The sequence below is a fragment of the Myiozetetes cayanensis genome, unplaced genomic scaffold (assembly GCF_022539395.1).
Source record: "Myiozetetes cayanensis isolate MyiCay16 unplaced genomic scaffold, myiCay2020 scf17, whole genome shotgun sequence".
NCBI classification, from domain to species: Eukaryota; Metazoa; Chordata; class Aves; order Passeriformes; family Tyrannidae; genus Myiozetetes; species Myiozetetes cayanensis.
This window is the reverse complement of record NW_026087378.1, coordinates 6,874,454-6,897,553: the sequence shown is the minus strand read 5'-3', so window position 1 is coordinate 6,897,553 and position 23,100 is coordinate 6,874,454. Positions and strand designations below refer to the sequence as shown.

General features: G+C 43.6%; 1 protein-coding gene and 1 long non-coding RNA gene across 2 annotated transcripts in view; one reads left to right on the top strand and one right to left on the bottom strand.

Moving 5' to 3' along the window:
* LOC126638554 (uncharacterized) overlaps positions 1-23,100 on the top strand; it is a 1,011,613-nt gene that overhangs the window by 48,101 nt on the left and 940,412 nt on the right. The gene's annotated exons all lie outside the window — the stretch shown is intronic.
* The window catches only part of NSG2 (neuronal vesicle trafficking associated 2), a 34,688-nt gene that overhangs the window by 2,197 nt on the left and 9,391 nt on the right, over positions 1-23,100 (bottom strand). The window contains exons 3-4 of the mRNA XM_050312517.1: positions 18,414-18,533; positions 1,355-1,465 (exon numbers count right to left, since the gene is read on the bottom strand). Coding sequence (XP_050168474.1) covers positions 1,355-1,465; positions 18,414-18,533 — 231 coding nt within the window. The remainder of the gene's footprint in view (positions 1-1,354; positions 1,466-18,413; positions 18,534-23,100) is intronic.

Sequence of the window (23,100 nt, the reverse complement as noted above, 5' to 3'; positions counted from 1 at the left end):
GGGCTGGCTGAGCAGCTCTGCTCGTGTGCTGGACCAAAAGCTCTGTAGATTCAAGTCCAGAATTAATCCTCTGACAAGCAGAGGACAGGCAGAGGCTGAGCAAGCAGCTTATGAGCTGCTCTGTTGCAGAGTGTTCTCCTGACCTGTGGGATGAGCATCTTGGTCAGGGATGGCAGCAAGCACAGCCCAATGGGCCAGCTTTGCTCACAAGTGCTGGTTTGAATCTGATTCGGAAATTCATCACTGTCCAAACTTCATTTTATCATAGAACCATAGAATGGCTTGGGTTGGAAGGGACCTTAAAGATCATCCAGTTCCAAACCCCTGCCATGGGCAGGGACACCTTCCACTAGACCAGGTTGCTCAGAGCCCCATCCAACCTGGCCTCGGACACTTCCAAGGACGGGGCATCCACAACTTCTCTGGGCAGCCTGTGCCAGGGCCTCACCACTCTCATAGGGGAGGAATTTTTTCCTAATATCCAATCTAACCTTGCTCTCTGTCAGTTTGAAGCCATTTCCCCTTGTCCTGTCACTACATGCCCCTGTAAATAGTCTCCCTCCATCTTTCCTGTAGGCTCCCTTCAGGTACTGGAAAGCTGCAATTAGGTTACCCCAAAGCTTTTTCTTTTCCAGGCTGAACAATCCCAATTCTCCCTTTTTATATAACCTAAATGAATAATTCACAATGACTAATACACCAGCATCTTACTCTGTTTTCCAGCCTACAGATCATCCCCAGTGTGGTCAAGACTCCTGTGACTTTATGAGTTTATTCACAGTGAGGAGTCAGTGAATTATTTTGCAAACCTTTTTTTTTTTTTTTTAATCTCAACAGAGCAGTCAAATAGTTCTCTGTGAATATTCAATAAAAAATCACTGGGCAGTGGGGGTTTAGCAATTGTTACATGGTTTTGTTCTTGACAGAGCCTTGAAAGCACTGAAAAGTGAACTATATCTGGGCAAATCTGGATTTCTTTCACAAAGGACACATGTGTCAGCACTCCAGGAGTTTGCTTTGCATTAAAATGTACACCAGTAAACCTCAGCTACTTGAAAGTGTGGGAAGCAAATGCAGGATTCCAGCTGCAATAAATCCATTCACAAATATGAGGGATTGTTCCTGAACATCTGTCTGTAGTGTTCACCAAATGCTAATCCCAACAATTACAGTGTAACAGTAGCTGATGGAGGCAGATGCACATCCACATTTCCCATAACACTTTTTCCATTTCAACACATTCTTGCCAAATGTTCTGTTTGGCCTGGTCAAAAAAAGCAGACTGGACTGTAACCATGTAGTCAATTAAAGCCTGTCATTAGCTCAGGCAATTCATCCATCTGAAGTTTCTTACCTTATAAACAAATCCATCTGGGCAACTGTGGTCGTAAGTAAAGGCTTTGTACACCACAAGAAACACTATGCAGGCAAGGAATGCAAGAGCCAGGCTGATGAGAATAGTGACCTACAAAAGAGGGATAATGTTACTCTACATATGTTAAAATGGCATATGAGCAACCTCATAATTAAATGACTTATAGGAACAGACATTCTAACAGACTGCAGCCTTCACTGCACTGTGCAGTACTTAACTAAGCATGGTAATTGAATGAATGCTGAATCCAATAGCCCTGAATTCTCACTTCATTCCTATCCCCTCACAGACTTTCAGGATTGCACATTCCTGTGTTTAACCCCTTGCAAATGTATGGATTTTGCTGAAGCATTTGGTGTCCTCAGTGGCTTTGTGTTCCCATGCTCTTAGCTGTTCCACCAGTGGCATCATCTGCTGGCCCAACAGGACCTCCCAGCAGCCAGAATCCTCATTTGGGGTCTGGTCTGTGTGGATAAACTGCCTTATAACCATGGAAGATCCCACTTTGCTGAGACAGAGGCAGGTGAGCAGAGAGGAAGAAGGAGGCCTTTGTAGCACATATCCCTTTGTGCCTTCTGGGTGATTAAACAAGGATAAATTCTGCCTTGCAGGAGGAAGGGAGGGAGAAAGGGAATCCTTCTCTATTTCTCAAAGCTGTAAAAGGACAATATCCCAACCACTGACAAAACCCTGCATGGAAATCCCAAAGCATGTCCAAGAGCAGATGCTGGTGTTGGAGGTAGCACTCTGGGGCTCAAGAACTCCCCCTCTCCTCATTCCCAGCAGGTTACCTTGCTGTACCATTCTGTTTCTTTGCTGCAGTTCCCTTCTCTCCAGCCCTTCCAGGTCCCTCCTAAATAGTTCATTCAACAGCAAGTTTTCTGTCCCCATTCAGTGTCTGGGCTGAGGTCCTGACCCTTGATCTTTGCTGTCTATACCCTAAGGACTGAGCAAGGGTCTGTAAAACACTCAGGTTCTTCCCTTCCCCAAAGCTTTCTTGGTCCCGTAATTCTGCAAATGCAGCAGAAATGGTTCTGGACTTCCATTGCCTAAATTAGAAGTGGCTGCACCAGCAGCACAGATTTTGCAGGATGTTTTTCCTACCCACAGGCTCAATCTGTTTGCTTCACAATCCCACTTTCTCACCAAGGCACCAGAAGCTGAGCCCAGTGCAGCAAATTTTCCCCGCTCTCACCAAAATCCATCCACCAAGAGAACCTCAGTGGCAGGACACGGCAGGGACTGTGTGCCTGACTCTGCAGGAATGCTGCCCCCATTCCATGTGTGTACTCATCCCCCAAATCATGCCCCCATCCCAGTATCAGCAGTGACCTGCACTAAAGGCAATCGGGATCATTTACTCCCCAGTAAGGAAAAGCCACGCGTTTTTCAGCTCCATCCAGTCATTTGGGTTTCATCCACCCTGGGGTTGTCACAGATATGCCACAATCTTCTGTATTTTTCGGTGTTTGGGTGTTCAAGGAAACTGAATAGTAGGTACAGGCAGAAGTTGTTCCTTACCTAATGTGTAAGAGAGGTGATGGTAGGAAGTGGGGAAAACACAGTGATAATTCCTACAGTACAGTGGACAGGCTTGTCAGGAATAGCAGCTAATAAACAGCAAGCTGGCCACATTTCCGAATTCCCCAATATAATGTTATCTTTATAACAATAATATTATGTAATATTATATCAATAAATATGTACTAATAGCTTAATATTGGTTCACATTGAAGTTTGCTCTAATTCTCCCCCTCGATCATTACAGCAGCTGCAGTGCTGGCAGCAGTGGGATGAGCAATCCTGCACGGACTCGAGGGGCCACTGTAATTGCTTGCAGGGCAGGAAAAGAGTCTTCTCACCAATCCCACAGACAGATGAACTGCCTGGTGAGATGTATTCCTACCCTGCACACAGCACACTGGGACTATTACTGGAAGGTCCAGGGCTACAATTCTTGTTTTAAGACAAAAAGGAAGAGAGAAGGTAAATCTATATGCACGGTGTTAAATCTTACCCACCATATCCAGGTCAAACCTCAGGAAAGAGAGAGGTGTGGAGACTGTCTAGCAGGAGAGATTCCTAAGTTCATTGTTAAGTCAGAGTATTATAGAATAAAGTGTAAAAAGGTAAGAAGATTGGGGCTAACAGGCTTTTCCAATGATGAACAGTTCACTGAAGCCTCAAACTGCCTTTTAGAATTACTGCTTGTATTAACCTCCTCCTTGGGGCCTAATCTGCTGCAAAATGGGTCAATTAAGCAAAAGGCAGCTGCAGAGGGAGAAGCACTTACTGCTGGATCTCGTAAGAGAACATGTGTAAGAGAGTCTTGGAGTGTTGGAGAGGGATCTGGTGGAAAAGGAGTACAGTTGTATGAATGGCACTATAGTCTGACCAAGAAAATTTGGGATCCACCTCCCCTCTACCAATGCCCACAGGGTTGAACAGAAATATTTCAGACCAATTTTATGGCAGTCTTGGGTTCCCAAGCTGGGGAAGTCATGTCTCTTTTCACGGTGATAAAGAGGGAGAAGACTCAGCTGGATTCAAGGGAGATGGAAATGCAATTTCACGAGTTCTCATCCCCAAAAGAAGTAATATTACACCTAAAAAATTGTTAAAAGTCACTTTCAAAAAGTATAGTCAAAGAAGAGACTTTATGGATTAAGAATGCCAGCACTCTACTTTTTTCCAACAGGAGAACTGGGGAAAAAAGGCCCCTCCTTATAAAGAGCCACCACACCTCTGCTCTGGCAGACCAATGTGGAAGAGCATAGATTACATGTCCATCCTTCTCTATTTAAGAGGGGAGTGTGTCAGGCCTGGTACTTCCTCTAATTATAATGCAGGTACCAACACAACGACGACAATGACACGAATCTCCTCTAAGGTCAGTCTGGAGGCACTAAAGCCAGAAGAACATCTTGTTCTACCAAAGCCAATGCTCAGGGGCAGCCCTGGCTAGAAATTCAGAAAAAAAAAAAGAAATGCTCAGCTCTCCAGTTTGGCTACTCTGCCCCAAACACAATGTACAATGAGAAAAGAAATGTTGCTTGAAACCCAGCCTTCAGCAGAAGAAAGACCTGAGCTGTCTGGAGTGAGGATGAACGTCTGTTCTTTTGTTGAATCCCACATACATTCACACCCTATGGAAATGACCATCAGAACTGCAATTTGAGGGGTTCCTTTCCCCTTGTCTGCCCACTGAGTCCCTAAAAAGAATAAACTCCCCTCTGTTCTGTCGCTGTGCTCTGGCAAAGTGCTGACATCCAATTCATTCTGTCCCAGGAGCAGGTCCTTCCGTGGAGCCCTCCCCTCCCTCCAGGGTGTAATTGGGCCCATCCTCACCCTCCTCCTGCCTTTCATACACTTGCAAAATTACAGTGTGACAATATTACACATGATGATAAATAGTGTAAAATTGCTCTGGATGAAATGCCACGTAAGATGTTAAAACCCAGAGGAAAGGGAAGAAAAATCCACCCCCAGATATTTTGCCATGCCAGAGCTAAGATCCACCTCTCCAGCTATTCCAGAGCATACAAAGCTTCATTAACATTCAAAAACCAAGGAATCACAGAGCTGCAATACCTAATAAACCTCCACTTTTTTTTTTTTTTTATGATTAACACGAACCTTGGCAGTCTCTAAGCAATATAAACACTCACAGAGGGGAAATAAAATTTAGTGAGCAGATAAAACCTAGAAGTGCTGCAGGCATGAATCTGTCATGTGTCACCGCTCAAGTGGGTAAAAGAAGGGGGGGATTTGCCTGCCCTCTCCTCAAAATCTTACATGATTCCCAAAGGTTCCCTTAAGAGGGGAGTGGCTGCTGGAACAGAGAACATCATTATCATACCAAAAAACTCCCCATACTCCCCAAAATGTGGAAAGAGGCCCTCAACATCCATGAACAATGATGTCAACCTCCCATCAACGTCCCATCAACAGCAGCACACTGGGCTTAGTTCCTCCCCTCCTTCCCCACAGATGAAGAACACGTTGCATTATCACAACAGCACGGATGAATAAAAAGATCCATCCTCATCAGGCAACAGGACATCAGTTACCACTAAGTTTTGTGCCAGGCAGATATGTCTAATTCAGCTAACCAGGCTTTCATGCTGCCCATGGAAGCATCATTCCTGATCCCTCTGATTTCATCAACTGCCCAAGACTTCTTTCCATCAAAGATTCCCTTTTTCCCTCTCTTGCCACAATGCAAAGCCGTATTTAAAAGCCAACCAGGCAACAAAGCCACATCCAAATAGCAGGGCATTTATTTAATAGCCTTTTCCATTGCAAGGTTTTTACATTTTTATTCCGTATCATAGAATCATTGTGTTGGAAGGGACCTCAAAGATCATCCAGTTCCAAACCCTGCCATGGGCAGGGAAACCTTCCATTAGACCAGGTTGCTCCAAGCCCTGTCCAACCTGGCCTTGAACACTTCCAGGGATGGAGCAGCCACAGCTTCTCTGGGCACCTGATGCCAGTGTCTCACCACCTTCCCAGGGAGGAATTTTTTCCTAATATCCAATCTAACCCTACTCTCTTTCTTCTTTCTCTCTCAGTACAGCTTTGGAGGAACTCAACAAGTACCACCTGCTGTTTGTGGATCAGGCAAACCCCAAACCACCCTCCATCTGCCACCTAAGGGGAGCAATTCTCAGGATACAACCAGAGGATGTGATCTCCATCAGTCTGTCCGAAACAGCACAGATTACCTGTTCCATGCTCAGGTCAGTGAGCAGGGGCTTTCATCAGCGTGGGTGCCACTTCTCAGATATCAGGCATGATTTTTTTTTCTAAGCCTGGCAAATGACTGTTTGACTCTGGACACCTTTCCCACCGCTCAGAGCATGCAATCTGTACACTTACATACACTCAAAACAGGAGCAGAGCCAAAAAGATGCCATAACCAGGAAAAGCACTGCTGCCTGCAGGAAAAGCAGCCAGGCCAACAGCACCTAGAGAAAAGCTAATGCTCTCAGGGTGTAGAGTTGTGTGTTACTGTGAAGGAGATCAGTTTAATTCCCAGGTAAAGATCATCTACTATGGAAAAATCCCTACAAAATTCTGCACAGTTTTCCTAGTCTCAGCATCTGTAATGTGAATAGGGGACCTCAGAGGTGTCTGGTGCCTCTGTCCATTGCTGCACTGCAGTCTCACCCTCTTCACAAAATTCCAGTTTGTCAGGAAAGGATTCCACTGCTGATGCCACTTCTTGTTCCACAAGATACCTTCAATGTTGCTGGGTATTGGGAAATTGTCTGACCTTTATTAGGCAATTCAGTTGCAGAAACTCTCTTGGTTTTAATTTTCTCTTTGTAGAATAAGAAAGGCAAAGAATGAGGCAAAATTTGTTATGAACAAAATTGGCAGAAATCCTGTCAAGGTTATTTCAGAGAAAAGCACAAGAGCTGTGCTTGGCAACAAGGCTCTTCCTACAGCTTATGGCAATGCCATCACACCTGGAAGCCTCTCACTCCACTGACAACCCAGCTAACTTGCATTCAAGGATAAAAAAAAAACCAGAATCACCCAAGGGCATCCCAACAGACATCCATACACTCCTGAGTCCATTTTAAGGATTTCTGCTTGACAGTGGAAAACTCAGGAGCGTAATTTTCTCCCCTTCATCCCAGAACTACTTCCAGCTGACAATCAGATGTAAGATCGACACTGCTGGATCTTGACAGGAAAGCTACAGCTGAAGTGAAAGACTCAGGAGCACCTCCCAACTCCTGGATCCAGCTATCCTGGCCGCCTCCCATCCGTATTGCAGGATGAAATCCAAGTGTGAACCACGCCATCATTTGAATCCAGGTGGCTATTCCAAGAAAACTCAGGTATGTCAGCAGGGAGGGAGCCACAGGCTGACAGTACACTCAGATGGATCGAGCAGGGGGATGAGGAGTCTGAGATACACCTCAGGAAGAGCTGCTCCACTGTTCAGACCCAGAGAACTGGTGTGGTGCCTCGCCCAGCACCCTGTGACAAAGCCTGATGTATCCTGACAGTAAAAATTATTTGACTGCACTTCTTTAAACGTGACATTTCACTCCCCATTGTTAAAAATGTTTTTGTAATAAGTTGCTGATTTTGCTGATCTTCTGGCAACAGCTTTGCCTCTGAAATTCTGAAAGGCTGACTGAGAAAAAGTGACACAACTGGGTCTTCAGATTTGCTTAGGACTGTTCAAGAAGATGTAGAATTTGTTCTTTATTATTACAGCACAGCTTTATTCCAGATGGTGTCCAGATTCTCAAGAAGCATTTTAAGGAGATGCTTTGTGAGAGGGAAATGTCCTTAGTCATGTACCTAAATGTTCAGGGCTATGGGAAAACGCTCCTTAGTACTGGGAGGCTTCTTACATGAAGTTTTACAGTGGGTGGGTTTTTCTGGTCCTGTATCTTAGAATTCATAACCATATAAAAATTTGGCCACAATTCTCATGAGGACACTGAACACGAGGATGGGATTAGAAACATCTCACATCTGCTTCTGGGCTGATCTCACAGCGCTGGCAGCAGGGAGGGGGGTCCTGCCCCTCTGCCCTGCTCAGTGAGACCCCCCTGCAGCGCTGCCTCCAGCCCTCCAGCTGGGACAGCACTTGGAGTGAGCCCAGAGGAGACACCGAGATGATCAGAGGGATGGAGCAGCTCTGCTGTGAGGAAAGGATGAGAGAACTGGGGTTGTCCAGTCTCCTGGAGAAGGTTTTGGGGTGATCTAATCATGGCTCCCAGTACCTGAAGGGGGCCCACAAGAGAGATAGAGAGAGACTATTTACAAGGGCCTGGAGTGACAGGACAAGGGGGAATGGCTTCACACTGACAGAGAGTGGGGTTAGATTGTACATTAGAAAAAAAAATCTTCCCTGTGAGGGTGGTGAGGCCCTGGCACAGGCTGCCCAGAGAAGCTGTGGCTGCCCCATCCCTGGAAGTGTTCAAGGCCAGGTTGGATGGAGCTCTGAGCAACCCAGAGGTATGCACTTGAAACAGAACTGGCTGTGTCCGAGCCAGTTTGCTCTCCCAGCCATGTCCCACTTGGCTCTACCCTTCTCTACACACACCACCCCACCATGACACCACCAGTGAACCTCTCCAACTTTGTTAATCTTAAAAAGAAACGTCTATTTCCCGAGATAACCATGTACCCACCAGCAATTCCTCTGCTCTGTGCCTTGCAAAGCTGTGAGTGCAGCACGAGTGTGGAACGGGAACACCGCGTTTCTAAGCAATTTGTCAAATAATTAAATTATGCACACAATAACTAGCTGGCTCAATTATATTAGCCAGTCTCCATCATGTAATATAATTTCTAGTGGCTGTTTAGGCACTAATAGCCTCAGATCTTTTTAACTGTGTCTGGTGCCAGCTGCGGTCTGCATGACGTCTTTCTGTGCCAAGTCAAACCCCTTGAATGGAAAATTCATGGCTCGGTTTCCAAGCCCCCGTTCCTTATGGAAGTTCTAAATGTCATTTTCAATAAGGATGCCTTTGCCAATGAATATTAGTGAATTTCCACTTAGGTAAATAAAAAGCTCTGTTTGGTTTGCTTTCTCTTTTCGGCCATTTAACGCCATAAAAAAATTCCTTCATCAAATAGGCTGGTATAGTGGGATGGAATAATTTTGGTTTTAGGAACACCAAATAAATACATGACCTTTTTGGCATACCATACAGGTGTTTAAAGGTCTTTTTCTTTCTTTTTCAACTGTCCTCAGGCCTTCCCTCTGGAGCTAAATGATCTTTAAGGTGCCTTCCAACCCAGGCTATTCTATGATTCTATGTCTGACTCTGCCACCTTCAAAAGAAAAGCAGCAAACACCCCAAATTAAAAGTGTGGGGACCCAAGAACACGGCATATAAATGTGCTTTTCTTCCCAAACCCACAGCCCTAAGAACACCTGACATACCATTTCAGGAGATGAGCAATGCTGGGAGATGCTTCCTCCCAGATCACTAATTTGCGATGGTTTTGCAATTAGTGGGACTGCAGCAGACAGAAACATCATCTCCAACCCCTCCAGAGGGACATGCTGCCATTTCCCACTGCAATGTGCAACGCCTCGGCTGTGACACTTCCTCCAGTCACTCCACGTGGGACATGACCACGGACACCTCTGCTCATCAAGGGCCTTTTTCAAATGCATTAACAGGAATACAAGATAAATCAAGTTGTCAGTAAAGTGCTTGCAAGACTCAACCCCCTGAAGAGTCTCCTGCATGCAAAATTCTCCCCCTCTCCCTCTTCCCTCATGTTGGAATTGGTGTGGGGAAAGCATCAAGGAGCCCTGAATAAGAATGGGTTCAGGGATTAGCACAGAGCAACACACCTGACCTTGTGTTCATTGCTCTGCCACTGTTTTTTCTGACGCCTGACACCCCCCAAGTCCAGCTCCACAGCTCACTGCCCACTGGTCCTCGCAGACACCCCACAGCCACCCAAAGCTGCAAGCATCCAAGTTCCCCAAATCTTGGCTTGTTCTGGGACAAAACCACTCAAACCCCAACACCATCCCACAGCCAAGGATCAGGCTGGCTTAGTGAAATTATCTTCTTCCACAGGCAGGGCAATTTTCAAAGCAAACCTTTCAGACTTGAGTATTGATGTAACTAATGGCTTTATCCTCCAGCCCTGTTTTCTGTGTATTTGCCTCTCCCATCATTCCCTTATAGTTTGATTTTCCATTTTCCTCATGAACCATCAACCACCCAAGACTGGATTTAAAAATGCCCAGAATAATTTAAGCTCTTTATATGCCAGGGCACAAGATATCTTTCCCTAACTACTCCCTAGTCCCTTCGACATCAATAAAACAAAATCAAAGGTCAAGCTTGCACAAATTAAAACACCTTTGTTCAGTGCAGTCTTGTGGTTAAAAAAAAGAAATCACTTGGAAGTTTGTTCCTTCAAGAGGGACAACAAATTCACCTGTATTTCAGCATCTATGTCTACCACCATGGGTAGGAAATAGAGCTAATAATATGCCTGCATTCATGATCCAGTACACCCATTTCTCTTAAAAAACTTACTATGTGGGTGCTTCACACGAGGACAAAGTGAGGACTTGGCGAGCAAAGTGTCCCCTGGGTAACTGGGGAATTAAAAGCCTTTCCATTTTGAATTAGAAATACAAAGCTTTACTGCTGTAAATTACTTAGAAGCTCTACTCTTTTAAAAGCAAACAACAAAAATGAACAATCGAGCTGATTACGATGCCTTCAAAGGCATGAGGCCAGTTCCATTAGCTGTGGATCTGACCCAACAGGCTTAATACATCTGCAAGTACCAACAGGAGGGAGCTCAGGTTTGTTTAACATTCAATCACAGCCTGTGCTGCTTTAGAAATAAGAGAGTGAAACATTACATGGAAAAATATGTATGAGTAAAGCATTTCACTTCCCTGACTATTTATTTCTTTAGCCTTCTGTGGTTTGGCTACAGATGCACTTCAAAATACACTTCATGACAGTCAATAAACTTTGCCTTGGTTTCACCAGCTGAAAACTCTTTCCTCTATCCTGTTCAGTCCCTTCAGCCAGAGCAGCATTAAGCATCTTTCTTTCCACCTCAAATGCTGACAAGAAAATTACCCAACAAGAAGGGTTTCCAGCAGGTCTACCCCACAAACCCATAGGCATGTGAATATTCTCTGTGACTTCCATTCTTAGACATTTTCTGTGTAACAATTAACTTTCTTCTTCTCTCCAAAAAATCAATTAAATGAAAAAAAAACCAAACAAAAAAAACCACAACAAAAAACCAAAACCACAAACAAATCTCTTCAGCTGATTACTCTGGTAGTGCTTGTAGATGGCAGAAATAAAATATATTTTGGAGGGTTTTCCTGACTTTGCAAAAAAGTATGTCTGTGTGTGTTTCTGTAAAATCTAATATAAAACAAGAATGCACTGTAAGGAATGATCTATTTCATATAAAATCCATGTTTTGGGGTTTTCTTTACTCTGTTAGGTGGTCCCTAAGCCAGCTGTATAGAGCATTGTAGTTATATCAAAATACACTTTTCTTGTATATGTTTTAGATGTGGACATAACATTCTTGGGACCCTGCCTGTACCAGAAAGCCAGGTATTAGCTGGGAACTCTTACAAACCTCACAGGGGTAACCTTGAGGGGTTTATAGTGTCATACCTGGGGATGTGATCAGAAATGTCTGTTCTCTGGCAGCTGAGCCACAAATCCACATTTGGTTCTCCCTCACAGCTCCAAAGTGCCACTGATGATCACAAACAGCTCCATCAATCTGCCTCCACGCAGCCTGGCAGGCCAACTGGGACAGATATGACCTGTTCTCTTCCCTTCCCTTCCCATTACAGCCAGAGGAGAAGAATGACTTCTGAGCTCAGGCAGAAGGATGATGAGCAACATTTCTCACTTGCATACACACCACAAATGAGAGTCTGAATCCACACAGGTGTGAGTTTGCATTAGATAGAAGCAGACTCGAGGCCAGGCAAGGATGAGCAGTGGGTTGGTTTTTTTTTCAGAAAGCAGAAACTGTGACCCTCTGCACTGGGAAATATTCAGCCTCCAAAGATAAGGCAAAGCATGGGCTCCAGACACAAGTGACTCCACCACTGCCTGCAGAAGGCTTTGGTGCAGTGAGAGCTGCCTGACACCCACCCCTGCAAGAACACGCCCACTGCTTCCGAGCCCACGGGAAAGGAGGTTGCTGATAACAGTTGAGAACTCCCAAAGGGAGGGAATAAGCCTCCAAATCACTCCCTGGAGACTCAAATTACCCCTTTCATACTCTCCAAGTCCCTCTCTGAATGCAAGTTTCAACAGGGAAGCACTGTATCAGCCCCAGTGCTACTGCCACGGCTCCTCTGTGCCTGTCACCTTTCTGGGTTTCCTCTGCTTTGTCCCTTTTTCTCCCACATTGGCTCATCCAAGTGCTGTGCAGCCTGGAAACAACATCTCAGCCACAGCAGCAATTATCATGAAAGTGAGAAAAATCTCTGTGCACAAGCCCATGTTCCCTCCCTGGAGCACCACTCACATTAGTGAGTGTAATGGGATCCTTCAGCAGCCACTCTGCATCTCCCAGATAACCGATGTGATGTGGCAGTCGCCATGGTAACACTGTTATTGTTAGTATTAAAAAGCAGTACGGAAAATTGTCCTGCTCATACTCAGAGGAGTCCTTTCTCCATGAGTTACTCCTGCCCTGTGGTAACTTGACAATTACAGGAGACTTTAAATTTATTTGGCTATTGAATGGGCACAGTGAAAAGCCCTGCACCTTTTTTCCTGGGATTTGTTTCTTTGCAGGTTAGAGGAAGAACTATCAGAACACAACAATAGTCTACAGGTGAAAACAGAACACCACATGGAGAAGTTTGCAGGAACCAGGGCATGGAAGGGGAGTTTTGGAATTAGGGGCAGGAAGAGAGGAATGCCACATTTGGGCTCTGTGTGCATGTGCAGCAGAGCAAGGAACAGTTGTCACCCACACAGCTGCAGTGATGTGCCTGTTGAAAACAGGCAGAGAAATGCATGGATTGAGGGAAAAGAGGTGTTTCCCACAGCCATGCTCAGGTGCAGGCATTTGGCAGGCCAGAGGTCACGCAACAATTCTGCACCACACTGCACAAGGCACTGTACAAGACTCCTCGTGCTTATGTCCCAGATCTCACCTTCAGGAAGAACATGATCCAGACCTGCTCCCCACCTTCCTCCACACGTGCCCAGGACCTTCCTTTCCTCTAAACTATCATGTGAGAATCCTCCCACAAGAACTAGCTGAATTCCCTGGGAATTCGCGGGGTCACCTTCCAGCGGGGGAAGCAAAGGAAGCATCTTCCACTTAGCAAAGCTGCTACCAAAAGGAAATCAAGGCCTGGCCCTGGCCCAGAAATATCTTTCTCAGTTAGGAGCCAAGTGTTTCAGATATTGGCTTGGTTTTGATAATGAACAATCATTGCATCAATGTCTGGTTTGTAGGTGTGGCTGGACACAAACCAATTTTCTTCTAAATCCTTCACATTAGGTCAGAGGAGAATAATTGTTTTAGTGTGAGCATTTCAATAACAGCAACACTGGAGTGGGTTCTGCTATATTTTAAGAACCTGATGAAAAGTGTGGGGAATAATTACATCCACTGGTTCCTGGATCTGCATGTGTCAGAGCAGTTTCAGGGTGGAGGGAGGAGAGGGCTGATCTAATGATAAGAAATAGATTGTCATTGCACACTCAACAGGAACAGATTACACAGCTAGTGACTCTGAAAATGCATCTTGCCAACTTGCAGCAAGAATGAAGTTCCCAGCCCTCTTCAGTGAAATAATGAACAATACTTGCAGATGATTTTTCCAGGTAGATAAATTGCTTGTAAGAAAACATCTTAAATATCTCAACTTCTCCCCCATACACCCACTCCCAACTTGTTCTGTTAAAGGCAAGTACAGAGTTTAATTATTCCAACTCTGAAAGACTGAAAATTTCAACTTTCTTAAGAAAAATGATCCATGAAAAGGAAAGAACTGTTGAAAACTTGAGAAGTGAGGTAACTACAGTAGGTAACTATCACCCAGGTAACAGTCATTAAATCATTGTCTGCCTGAAAACAATGAATAGCTCTGTGGCATTTAGTGATAAAGGGCTCAGACTGGTTGCATGTGCAATAAAGAGACCAATTTGTGTAAAGCAAGTAATGGACCAGCAGTTATTCATGTTAACCCAACACTCCTTAAGTCTACACTGAAAGACCACTCCAGTACCTCTTCTGGTGCTATTTGAATAAATAAAATGCTTCTGGATGATTTCTGTATTATCCAGTCTGGCTGGAAGAGAAAAGGAGTCCCTGGAAATCCTCTTCTCCAGAAGTAACACAACTCCATTTGATGGATAATCGGCTTGAAAAGCAAAGGAGCATTTGATCTCTTTTCAGTACTGAGAGAAAGAAATAAGGGCAGAAACTCATAGGAATGACGATACTCACATATGAGAGGCTGTTCTTATAAGCTGTAAAATAGGATATCACTGGTGAAAAGAAGCAGTAAGCCCTACCTCAGATGCAAAGGGTTAGACCTGTCATCCCACAAAGGAATCATAGAGAGAGTCATCACATTTGCAGACCTTCTCTAAAGCACCTCGGTGTCATCACTGGATGGCAAAGAATAGGAACATGAGCTGCCTTCAAAGCAAGTAGAATGAAAGGCAAACACCAGGCACCATTCCCCTTCAGACTGGGAAGCCTCGGTATACAGCGTGACTGCAAAGATCACTGCAGTTCAAAAACTTCTGAGAGGAACACACTCTAAAGGTATAAACACTCTGGAGAAGGCAAGGTCTATAAATCACTGCCAGTCAGCTTAGAAAATTGTTGTCTTTGCTTCTCTGTGGAGAAGTAAAACAACAAAAGAAATTTCTTTTATGTATGGATGGCTCAACCATAATGCTATTTTAACATCAGTTTCTTGTAACCCATCTACACACAACTATTTAAACACTTGTTATAAAGTATGGATGGGGTGACTCATCCAGCTGAAGAATCAGCCTAATTGGTCAAAATTTCAGGACACTGTGTGCTGAGCTATAGAGAATCATAATCTCATCTATTAGGGGATGTGACAAGATGCAGGAGCTATCTCAAATTCCTGGAAGAGCTAGTGTGGAATAAGAACCGTTGCCTAGGGACAGTCTCATCTTTATGATAATTAAAGAGCTCAGATCTGTGCTATTCTGGATGGTTGAAAAATATGCATGCATAAGCTTAAATTTTGGCTTTGGCTTGTTCATGTGAGAAAGTTGTCTAATAATTCATTAGTCTCTTCAATAAAAGATACCCAAAAGGAAGAATAAAAGGGTATCTGTGGATTTTGCTGCCATGTTCACATGGTCTCAAAATTTCCCCCAGATATTCTGTTCTTCTATATCATAGAATCACAGAATCTCCTGAGTTGGAAGTGACCCACAAGGATCATTTAGTCCAACTCCTGGCCCTGCACAGGACACCCCAACAATCCCACCCTGTCCCTGAGAGTGTTGTCCAAACACTCCTTGAGCTCTGTCAGCCTTGGGGCCATCATTTCCCACATAGATCTCACATATTTGGAATGTACCAAACCAGTGGACCATTTATACTTCATCTACACTTGGATGGACTGTTGGCCTTTCCCTCCAGCATTTTCTACTTGGTCTTGGGCTACCAGTGAGAGGACAGGAGGAAACAGCCTCACACTGGGCCAGGGGAGGTTCATGTTGGACATCAGGAAGAATTTCTTCATGGAAAGGGTTGTCAGGCATTGGAAGGGGTTGCCCAGGGTGGTGGTGGAGTCCCCATCCCTGAGGGTGTCCAAGAAACGGCTGGACGTGGCACCCAGTGCTCTGGGCTGGCTGACAAGATTGGGATCGGTCAGCAGGTTGGACTCAATGATCTTGGAGGTCTTTTCCACCCTCAGTGATTCTGCGAAATTCTGTGAAATCCTCTCTCTTGCAGAAATGAATGGGATGATTTCTCTGCTGCTGTCAGTGTACAGACACCAACAGCCCAGCTCATAATTTTCCTCAGTGTGTTAGCAAGACGTTGTGGATGGTATTTCCAACACACCACACACTTAGAAGCCTATACAAAGCAACCAGCCAAAAAAAGAAAGTTTGATCATCACAGCTATATCTTCTTTTTTAAAGCTTTTAAAAAATGTAGCCAAACTGAGATCATAAAAGTATTTACTACGATTCCCTCTTACAAAAAGCACACGTAAAATCATTTCATCAGTACCAGCTAACAGGCCAGCTTATAACCAGAGGGCAGGATTTTCTAATAACTTCACTAACAATATGCATTGGTACAAAAATGTGGTTCAATAAAAAAAAAAAAAATACAAAAGGTAATAAATATTACCTATTCTCCCAGCTCATTTTTGTCAGGAAATAATACTACAAACTTAATGGGATACATGGAAGCCTTATGAAAAGCAGGCAGGGAGAGGCTTATAGTCTTATCCAGTATTAGACGGGAGGCTGACTGATTAATAAGTTGACATTGAAGAGCAGAGAATGAAAATCATATGGACTTCAGGGAAAGGAAATAGCTTAAAAATGAAACTGTTATGCTGCCAGGCTGCAGAGGAAGAGGCCCAGCTCCCACTGGCAGCTCCCAGTGTGCAGGGATGGGGAGGCAGCTCACACCTCTGCCAGGGCTGCGCTCCCAGCTGGAGCCTCCGGGAGAGAGCAGTGGGAGATCTGCACCCAAAACAGGAAGGGGAGAGGGAAAAATACACGAAAGGAGAGGTCTGAACACAACAGCAAGTTGGGCATTTCAAGAATAGGAAAAATAAGATAGTCTATAGAAGAAGTAGAAGAACTGAGATTTATCCACAGCAGGGGATGAGCTATATATTAACTCAGTTAAGGATGAGATGTTCTTGATTGCTTTCTTTAAATAACAGGGCTGCAGGGCTGAGTTTTAAACACCCAGTGAGGCACCACTACTTACAACATCAACAATGCCATTTACTGGAGCTCCCAAACCAACAGATCATTTCCAGGAGACTCTACTGTTGTTTCTCAGGCACATTGTGTCTGGTTTTGATTTGTGTGTTGCTCACACTGGAAAACTGCTGCTGTGGTTTCCAAGACTGGGATTTAACTGTGGTTAATTCACTGTTCCCTTTACTAGTGACACCAACGGAGAGTTACCACTGCTGGTAAATTGATAGTACACACACAATAAGATCAGTGAAGAATTCAGTCAAAATCAACAGCATGTAAGCCCCTGGTAAATAAATTTAAATCAAAACATGTGACAGCCACTAAAAAAAAAAGAAACCAAGAACGTATAAACATTTATTCACACACTTTTAAAGAATAAATTATGGTTTTAAGTATGCTGGATAAAAGCAAAAGAATCGTCCTTGTGAAAGATATGTAAGTGAATTTCTGGAAAAAACAGAAATGGTACAGTTCTGTTTCAGGAGAAAGCAGCTTAGCATTTCTCATTGTAATATGCTGAACAAACCTTATCTTGAATCTTATCAAGGATGAATGGGAACAATTTTTCCTGTTTCACATTGCGATTTTAAAAGTGATGGTTTTCTTCTAAATTACTAGAAAATAATTATAATAAACTTCTTTATTTCTTGCAACTAAGAACAATTTGGCCAATGAAAGACTATTCAGTGCCTTGAGTCAATTCCTGTTAATTATTGAGAATTACACCCTTTCACCAAAATTTCTAAGCCCAATCCGAGCTTTCCAAGGAGCAGGACTATAACCAGGCATTGCCTACTTTCTATGTTTTCTACTCAAATCACTGATCTTTCCTCTGACTTTGAAAATGTAAAATTAGGTCTCACATTTTTATCACTGCCATGCTCCTGGATTTAGGAAAAGCACCAGGTCTTCCAATGAAATAATACTGGCAGCTACACACTTGGAGTCTAATTTTAGGAGGAACTGAGCCATTCTAATATGCTGCAGTCAACAGGAACTAAGGGCACTCAATAATTCATGAGTTTCTTTCCACGTTTGAGTAGAGCCTGTTGAAAACCTCTCAAGGAAACATTTTCCATCAGAAAATTCCAATTCCTGTGAACCAAAATTGCTTACAGGACAGGTTATGCTTGGATACTTCTCTAATATCTCTTCTTCTATCCAGTCTCAAGTGGCTTTAAATCTCTAATAATAACATTTTAAATGTGAAGAGGGTTGTAATTAAAAGGTAAACAAACTGTTTCAATCAACATTCACTGGGATTTTTTTTATTCTTTCTAAACACAAAAGCTTGAGGAGAAAGAAGATTCAAACTTGTTTTAGTTTGGACTGGAAAATATTTTCATAATTTTTCCCAGGAAAGAAAAGCATTTCCCACTTTAGATGTAGTTAAGAAGGTATTTTCATTCCCATCCTAAAAAAAAAGCTTTATACTCATGCAGATAAACCTCTCTTTGACCCTGGTGATGAGTGAAGTGTTAAATCTGTTATGTCTTTACTGTCACTTTGATTCAGTTGTTTTACAATGAATGGCATTTGCATCAGAAGGCAGCAGAATAACCAGTTCTTACCTTTAGTCTTTCTGTTACACCATCAGTGAAACTGACTGTGAATTCAGCAATTTTGGGCACTCTGAGTTTTCCTTTGTTCTTCTGGTCAGGCTGATACTCTGTTCTTGTTTTCACAATTACCTGGAAAATATCAACATTTTTAAGGTTTCTGCCCACAGAACAAAACATTTTGGATTTGTTATCTAAGCTTTTCCATATAAACCATCCCCTGGACTTACACAAGCACCATAAATTAACACAAACTCATCACAGCCTCAGGAATAAGAGCGACAGATAAATAGTCAGGCAGATACACAGAACTAGGACAGTGAGCTTATCACACTGAGTCTTAAAATAGCTGACAGCAAAATGTTTGACACCCACTTTTGTTTAGGACTAGGCATTTAATTTTTATATTGTGTTCAACAGGCATAGTAACAGCCCATCCTAAAGAAGAGCTTCACTAATTAAAAGCTCCGACCTATCAAGCTCCACTGAAGCCAATTAAAATTTAGGTCATTTGATGTCTCATTCATTCAGGCTCCAGATTATCAATATTAATCTGATATTATCACCTTGGGTTTTCCCCTGAAGATCTGTGTCAGTTGCTGATTAATCCAGGTCCTACTAATCTTATAAAAACAAGGTGGTTTATGCCAATGGAGAAATTGTAAATGGCTTTTTAAAAGGTTTGGTCAAATTATCTATGTTGCATTGTCAATCTACACTGAATTTAACTGTGATCTAGAATGACCCTAAATATTTTTGGTGAAATGCACCCACTGCAAACACAGTGAAGGTAACAGCTAATTCCAACTGCTCCCAGAGGGGATGAGAGTCAGGGCTGTACTCAGAAACAGCCCTTCAGAGGAGTGAGTGTATCCAACCCATTATGCAGGAGAATCTTGAAAGACCACCCATCCATGAGTCTGTGCAGCTAAAGAGTGTCTGGAGAGCATTCCAGCAGATCCACATGGTCTCACTGCAGCTGGGAAATGCAAAAGAAGTTAAAACAGGCTCATCTTCAGCACTCACCAAGACCTGGAGCTCATCCCTGGAGAAGACACTCCTGCTGAGCCCCTGCACAGGATTCCCAACCCAGGACAAGGTCCACAAAGCATCCCACCATTTTGGTGTGGTTTGGAAGGTTTGGGGAGGTTCAAAAAGGATGGAAAGAACATTGTGGCTCTCGATTCCAGGGCCAACACTTCCACTTTTTGGTCCCCCCCCTTCTGAGCTGCAGGACGTGCAGCTGGTGAAAATTAAATACTCCAGGCATGGTGGCTGGTCCAGATGAGAGTGACAAGAGTGATCCTAAAGCCATTACTTAGAAACAAAAACTCTGTGAAGGACTGAAAGGGATTAAGTGATGCACAAGGTTGAGTTCCCAGCTAATCAAGGATTTATTTCCAAATGAAGACAGCAAAGTCTGCTTTGGACCAAAGAGAACCCCAGGTATTTAATCCTCCTGCACTTAATGCATGTGAAAATCAGAGTGACAGAAAACCAGTGAGGAGTCATAAGCCAATTTTCTGGATTCAAATGCAAATCATTAAAGACTGATGAATATTTACATCCTTCAGTGAATCCCTCTCAACAGTATTTATTACAGTGGCATTTGCAATATTAAGACTTGGGAAGAAAAGGGGACAAAAAGCCACTCAAATACATTTATATCAGCATTTTGGAGCTCAGGGTTTCAGATGGCACAACACAGATGATGGGAAATGACAAATGGGGACAAGCTCGATTTGACAGATTTGGGATGAATCCTAGCACTTCTCTGAACCTATTACTGAATCAACCCCCATTTTGCCCACTACGTCCAGCACACTGTGCCCAAAATAAAGCAAAGCTCACTCTCCAACCAAGACCATCTGGCTCAGGTCAGCTCCAAGTTTCAAACATGCAATAACCTCATTTTCTCCCTCAAAAGGAGGCCAGTGCACTCAGGACTCATGCAGCTGGCCAGCCTTCCAGTCTTCTTGCTGACCTTTTGTAAACCCAGTACAGAAAATTACAGAGTCGCAGCCAACAACACCTGCCAACCAGTGTTTAGAAATTGCGGTCATTCTGTTTTCAAACAATATCCAGCTCCCCGAAATTCATGCTTCCTGCTTGGTATAAATCTTAGCTGCAGACATAATTTTTAAATTTACATGAGGGCTTTCTCACAAACTCTAACACTGGGTCTTAATGAAGGACCACGAAGCCAGAATAAAAGAAAGAAATCAGATTAAAACCTTACTTGTTTCTACATACAATTAATTTTCTTCCATTCTCTGCCATCAACACCAGTTTTCTTATGGGTATTTTTTCCACTGTTGTTACATTCAACCAATATGCTCTAAACAGGAAAGCCTGAATTATGCTGTCTGCAGGGATACAGCATGAGACTGAAAATAAGCCCACACAGCCCTTCACAAGGCATCAGATTCAGGTCCAGTAGCAATTCTATCATGTCTGTGAATAAATAACCAAGCTCAGTCCCCAGCCAGATCAGAAGCTACTTGAAACACAATTTGCTGACTGTGCCAGCAGTGAAATGAGTGTGCACAGAGCCAGAGTCATCCTGCTGGTTTAGAGTTTTTCAGAGAAATTCACAGAGGTATCAAAGAGCTTTAGCAGAAGAGGTAAGAAGTACATTTGCTAAATGCTTTTTGGTATTGCAAAAGCTAAAAGTCTGCTCTCCAGAAGTATCTTCGTCAGACACCCGGGGGAATTACTCAGCAGAAGAAAGACAGGGCAGTCGGTGAGGTCTCCTCTTTAAAGGAGAGTACAGAAATCAAACGACAAAGGTCAAAGAGAAAACTGAAAACCTGCAGTGGGGGGGAAGCATTCAATATTGTGGCAGTAATGATAAAAATGCAATTTTGCTGAGGGCATGGGGTGTACATTTAGAAGAACAGAGCTACCTCTTGCTCAGTCCCCTGTAGCATAAATAAATCACCCTGAGCAAACTCTTGCAAAGTTAAAAGTGCAAATTTAGAAAAGGAATAATAATCTTATAAAGTAAGTTTTCTGTATTTTAGCATTACTGGGTTTTTTACTATTTTTGTTGGTTGATCTGTTTTCATTTTCCATTGGGAAAGATCTGCTTTCCCCCCCTTCACTGTTCTCTGCCATCACTCCTTTTTCACCTTTTCTTTCCATTTTGTCAGTGAGAAAAAAATTCCTGGCAGTAAAGTTCCAGAAATGCTACCCAAATTGCCGTTGAATGTGGAGTAATAAAACCCCCCTGACTCCACAGTGGGCGCAATGATCAGCGTTCATTCATCACCGGCTGCCCCCGAGCAGTTCCATCCCAGCCCAGGATCCCACTGTTTCCATGCAAACAAGGTACATTCATCTCACACCACGACAGGCTTCCTGGGAGAGCTCCCGGCGTTTATTACAAGCCACAGCAAACACACTGATCCCCATTCCCCCTCCTTGTGGGTTCTGCAGTGTTGCTGATTTGGGCAGTCACTCTGGATTGAAACCAGTGGAAGTGAGTATAACACTGGGCTCCTGTGTAGGCTGCAATTCAAAGCAAACTGAAGTGAAAGAAATGCTCATCTCCTTGTTCCCTTCCCGGGGATCTGTCACTGCTGGAAATGAGCTGCTGTAAGCGGGCAACTTCCAGAACTGGCAGCAGCTTGGCTGTGCTCCGGCATCCTAACTACTGACAATAAACTGAATCCAACCAGTGCTTAAATGGTCAAGTAATCTCAAGAATACTCACAAAAAAGACAATTAGCCCCTTCTCCGCTCCCACTGCAGAAGCACCTCTCTGCACTTGTCTCCTCGAGCTCTCAGCTCCTGCTGCTGGCTCCACCAGGCTTGTCTTAACTCAGTCCTCCTGGTGAGAAGGGTCTGGCTGGCCTAGGCTGGCATCCCTAACCGTGAGCTTATTGGAGCAGAGAATTATTGTATTATTATTATTTTATTATTATTTATTTAATTTATTGTTGGGGTTTTTTTTAAAGCAACCTGCAAATTAAGATGAAAAAGCAAGAGCAGACCCAACAGCTCTTTGAACTGTCCGAGCCTTTGCGATTGCTGGATAAAAACCCTTTTTGGACACCTGTCAGCCTTTGTGTTTTGTTCTCTAGGCCCTGATTCAGCACCAGCTCGTAACTGTGCCCCACTTGCTGTGTTGTGACTGTCCACCAAAGAGAGCAGCCTCCCTGCCAGCTCAGTCCAGCCCTTCTGTAGTGCTTCACAGTCTGTACTGGGGACAGAGCCCAGGTGAACATAGCTCAGGGGATCTCCCTGCAAATTAACTTGCTGCTCTGACCTGTTCTTAAAAGTTTTCACACTATTTCCCAGAAATCCTCTACCTTTAGGTTGCAGAGACTGTGCTGTTTATGGCAGCTGCAATAAAGGGGACACAAATAAATTACCTGGGATTTTCTTCATTTTACATCTGATATAAAACTGTTCTTTGAAAGCTACCTCCGAGATGGAGTTTGCTGAGTGACTGTAAGAACACAAGAGAGAAAAGGGCTTCCATGGACCACCAAAAAGACACATCTAATGACAGGACTCCACACTGCAGTCCTTTGAAGCTTCCTCCTTAACCAGGTTTATCTGGTATTCGAACTAATTAATTACCAATTCAGCAAAGCACTTAAGCACACAAGTAGTCCTATTAACATCAGCAGGATTAGCCGGATATTTAAAGTTAAGTGTGCATTTAAGTGCTTTGGCCGATCAGAGCTTCAGC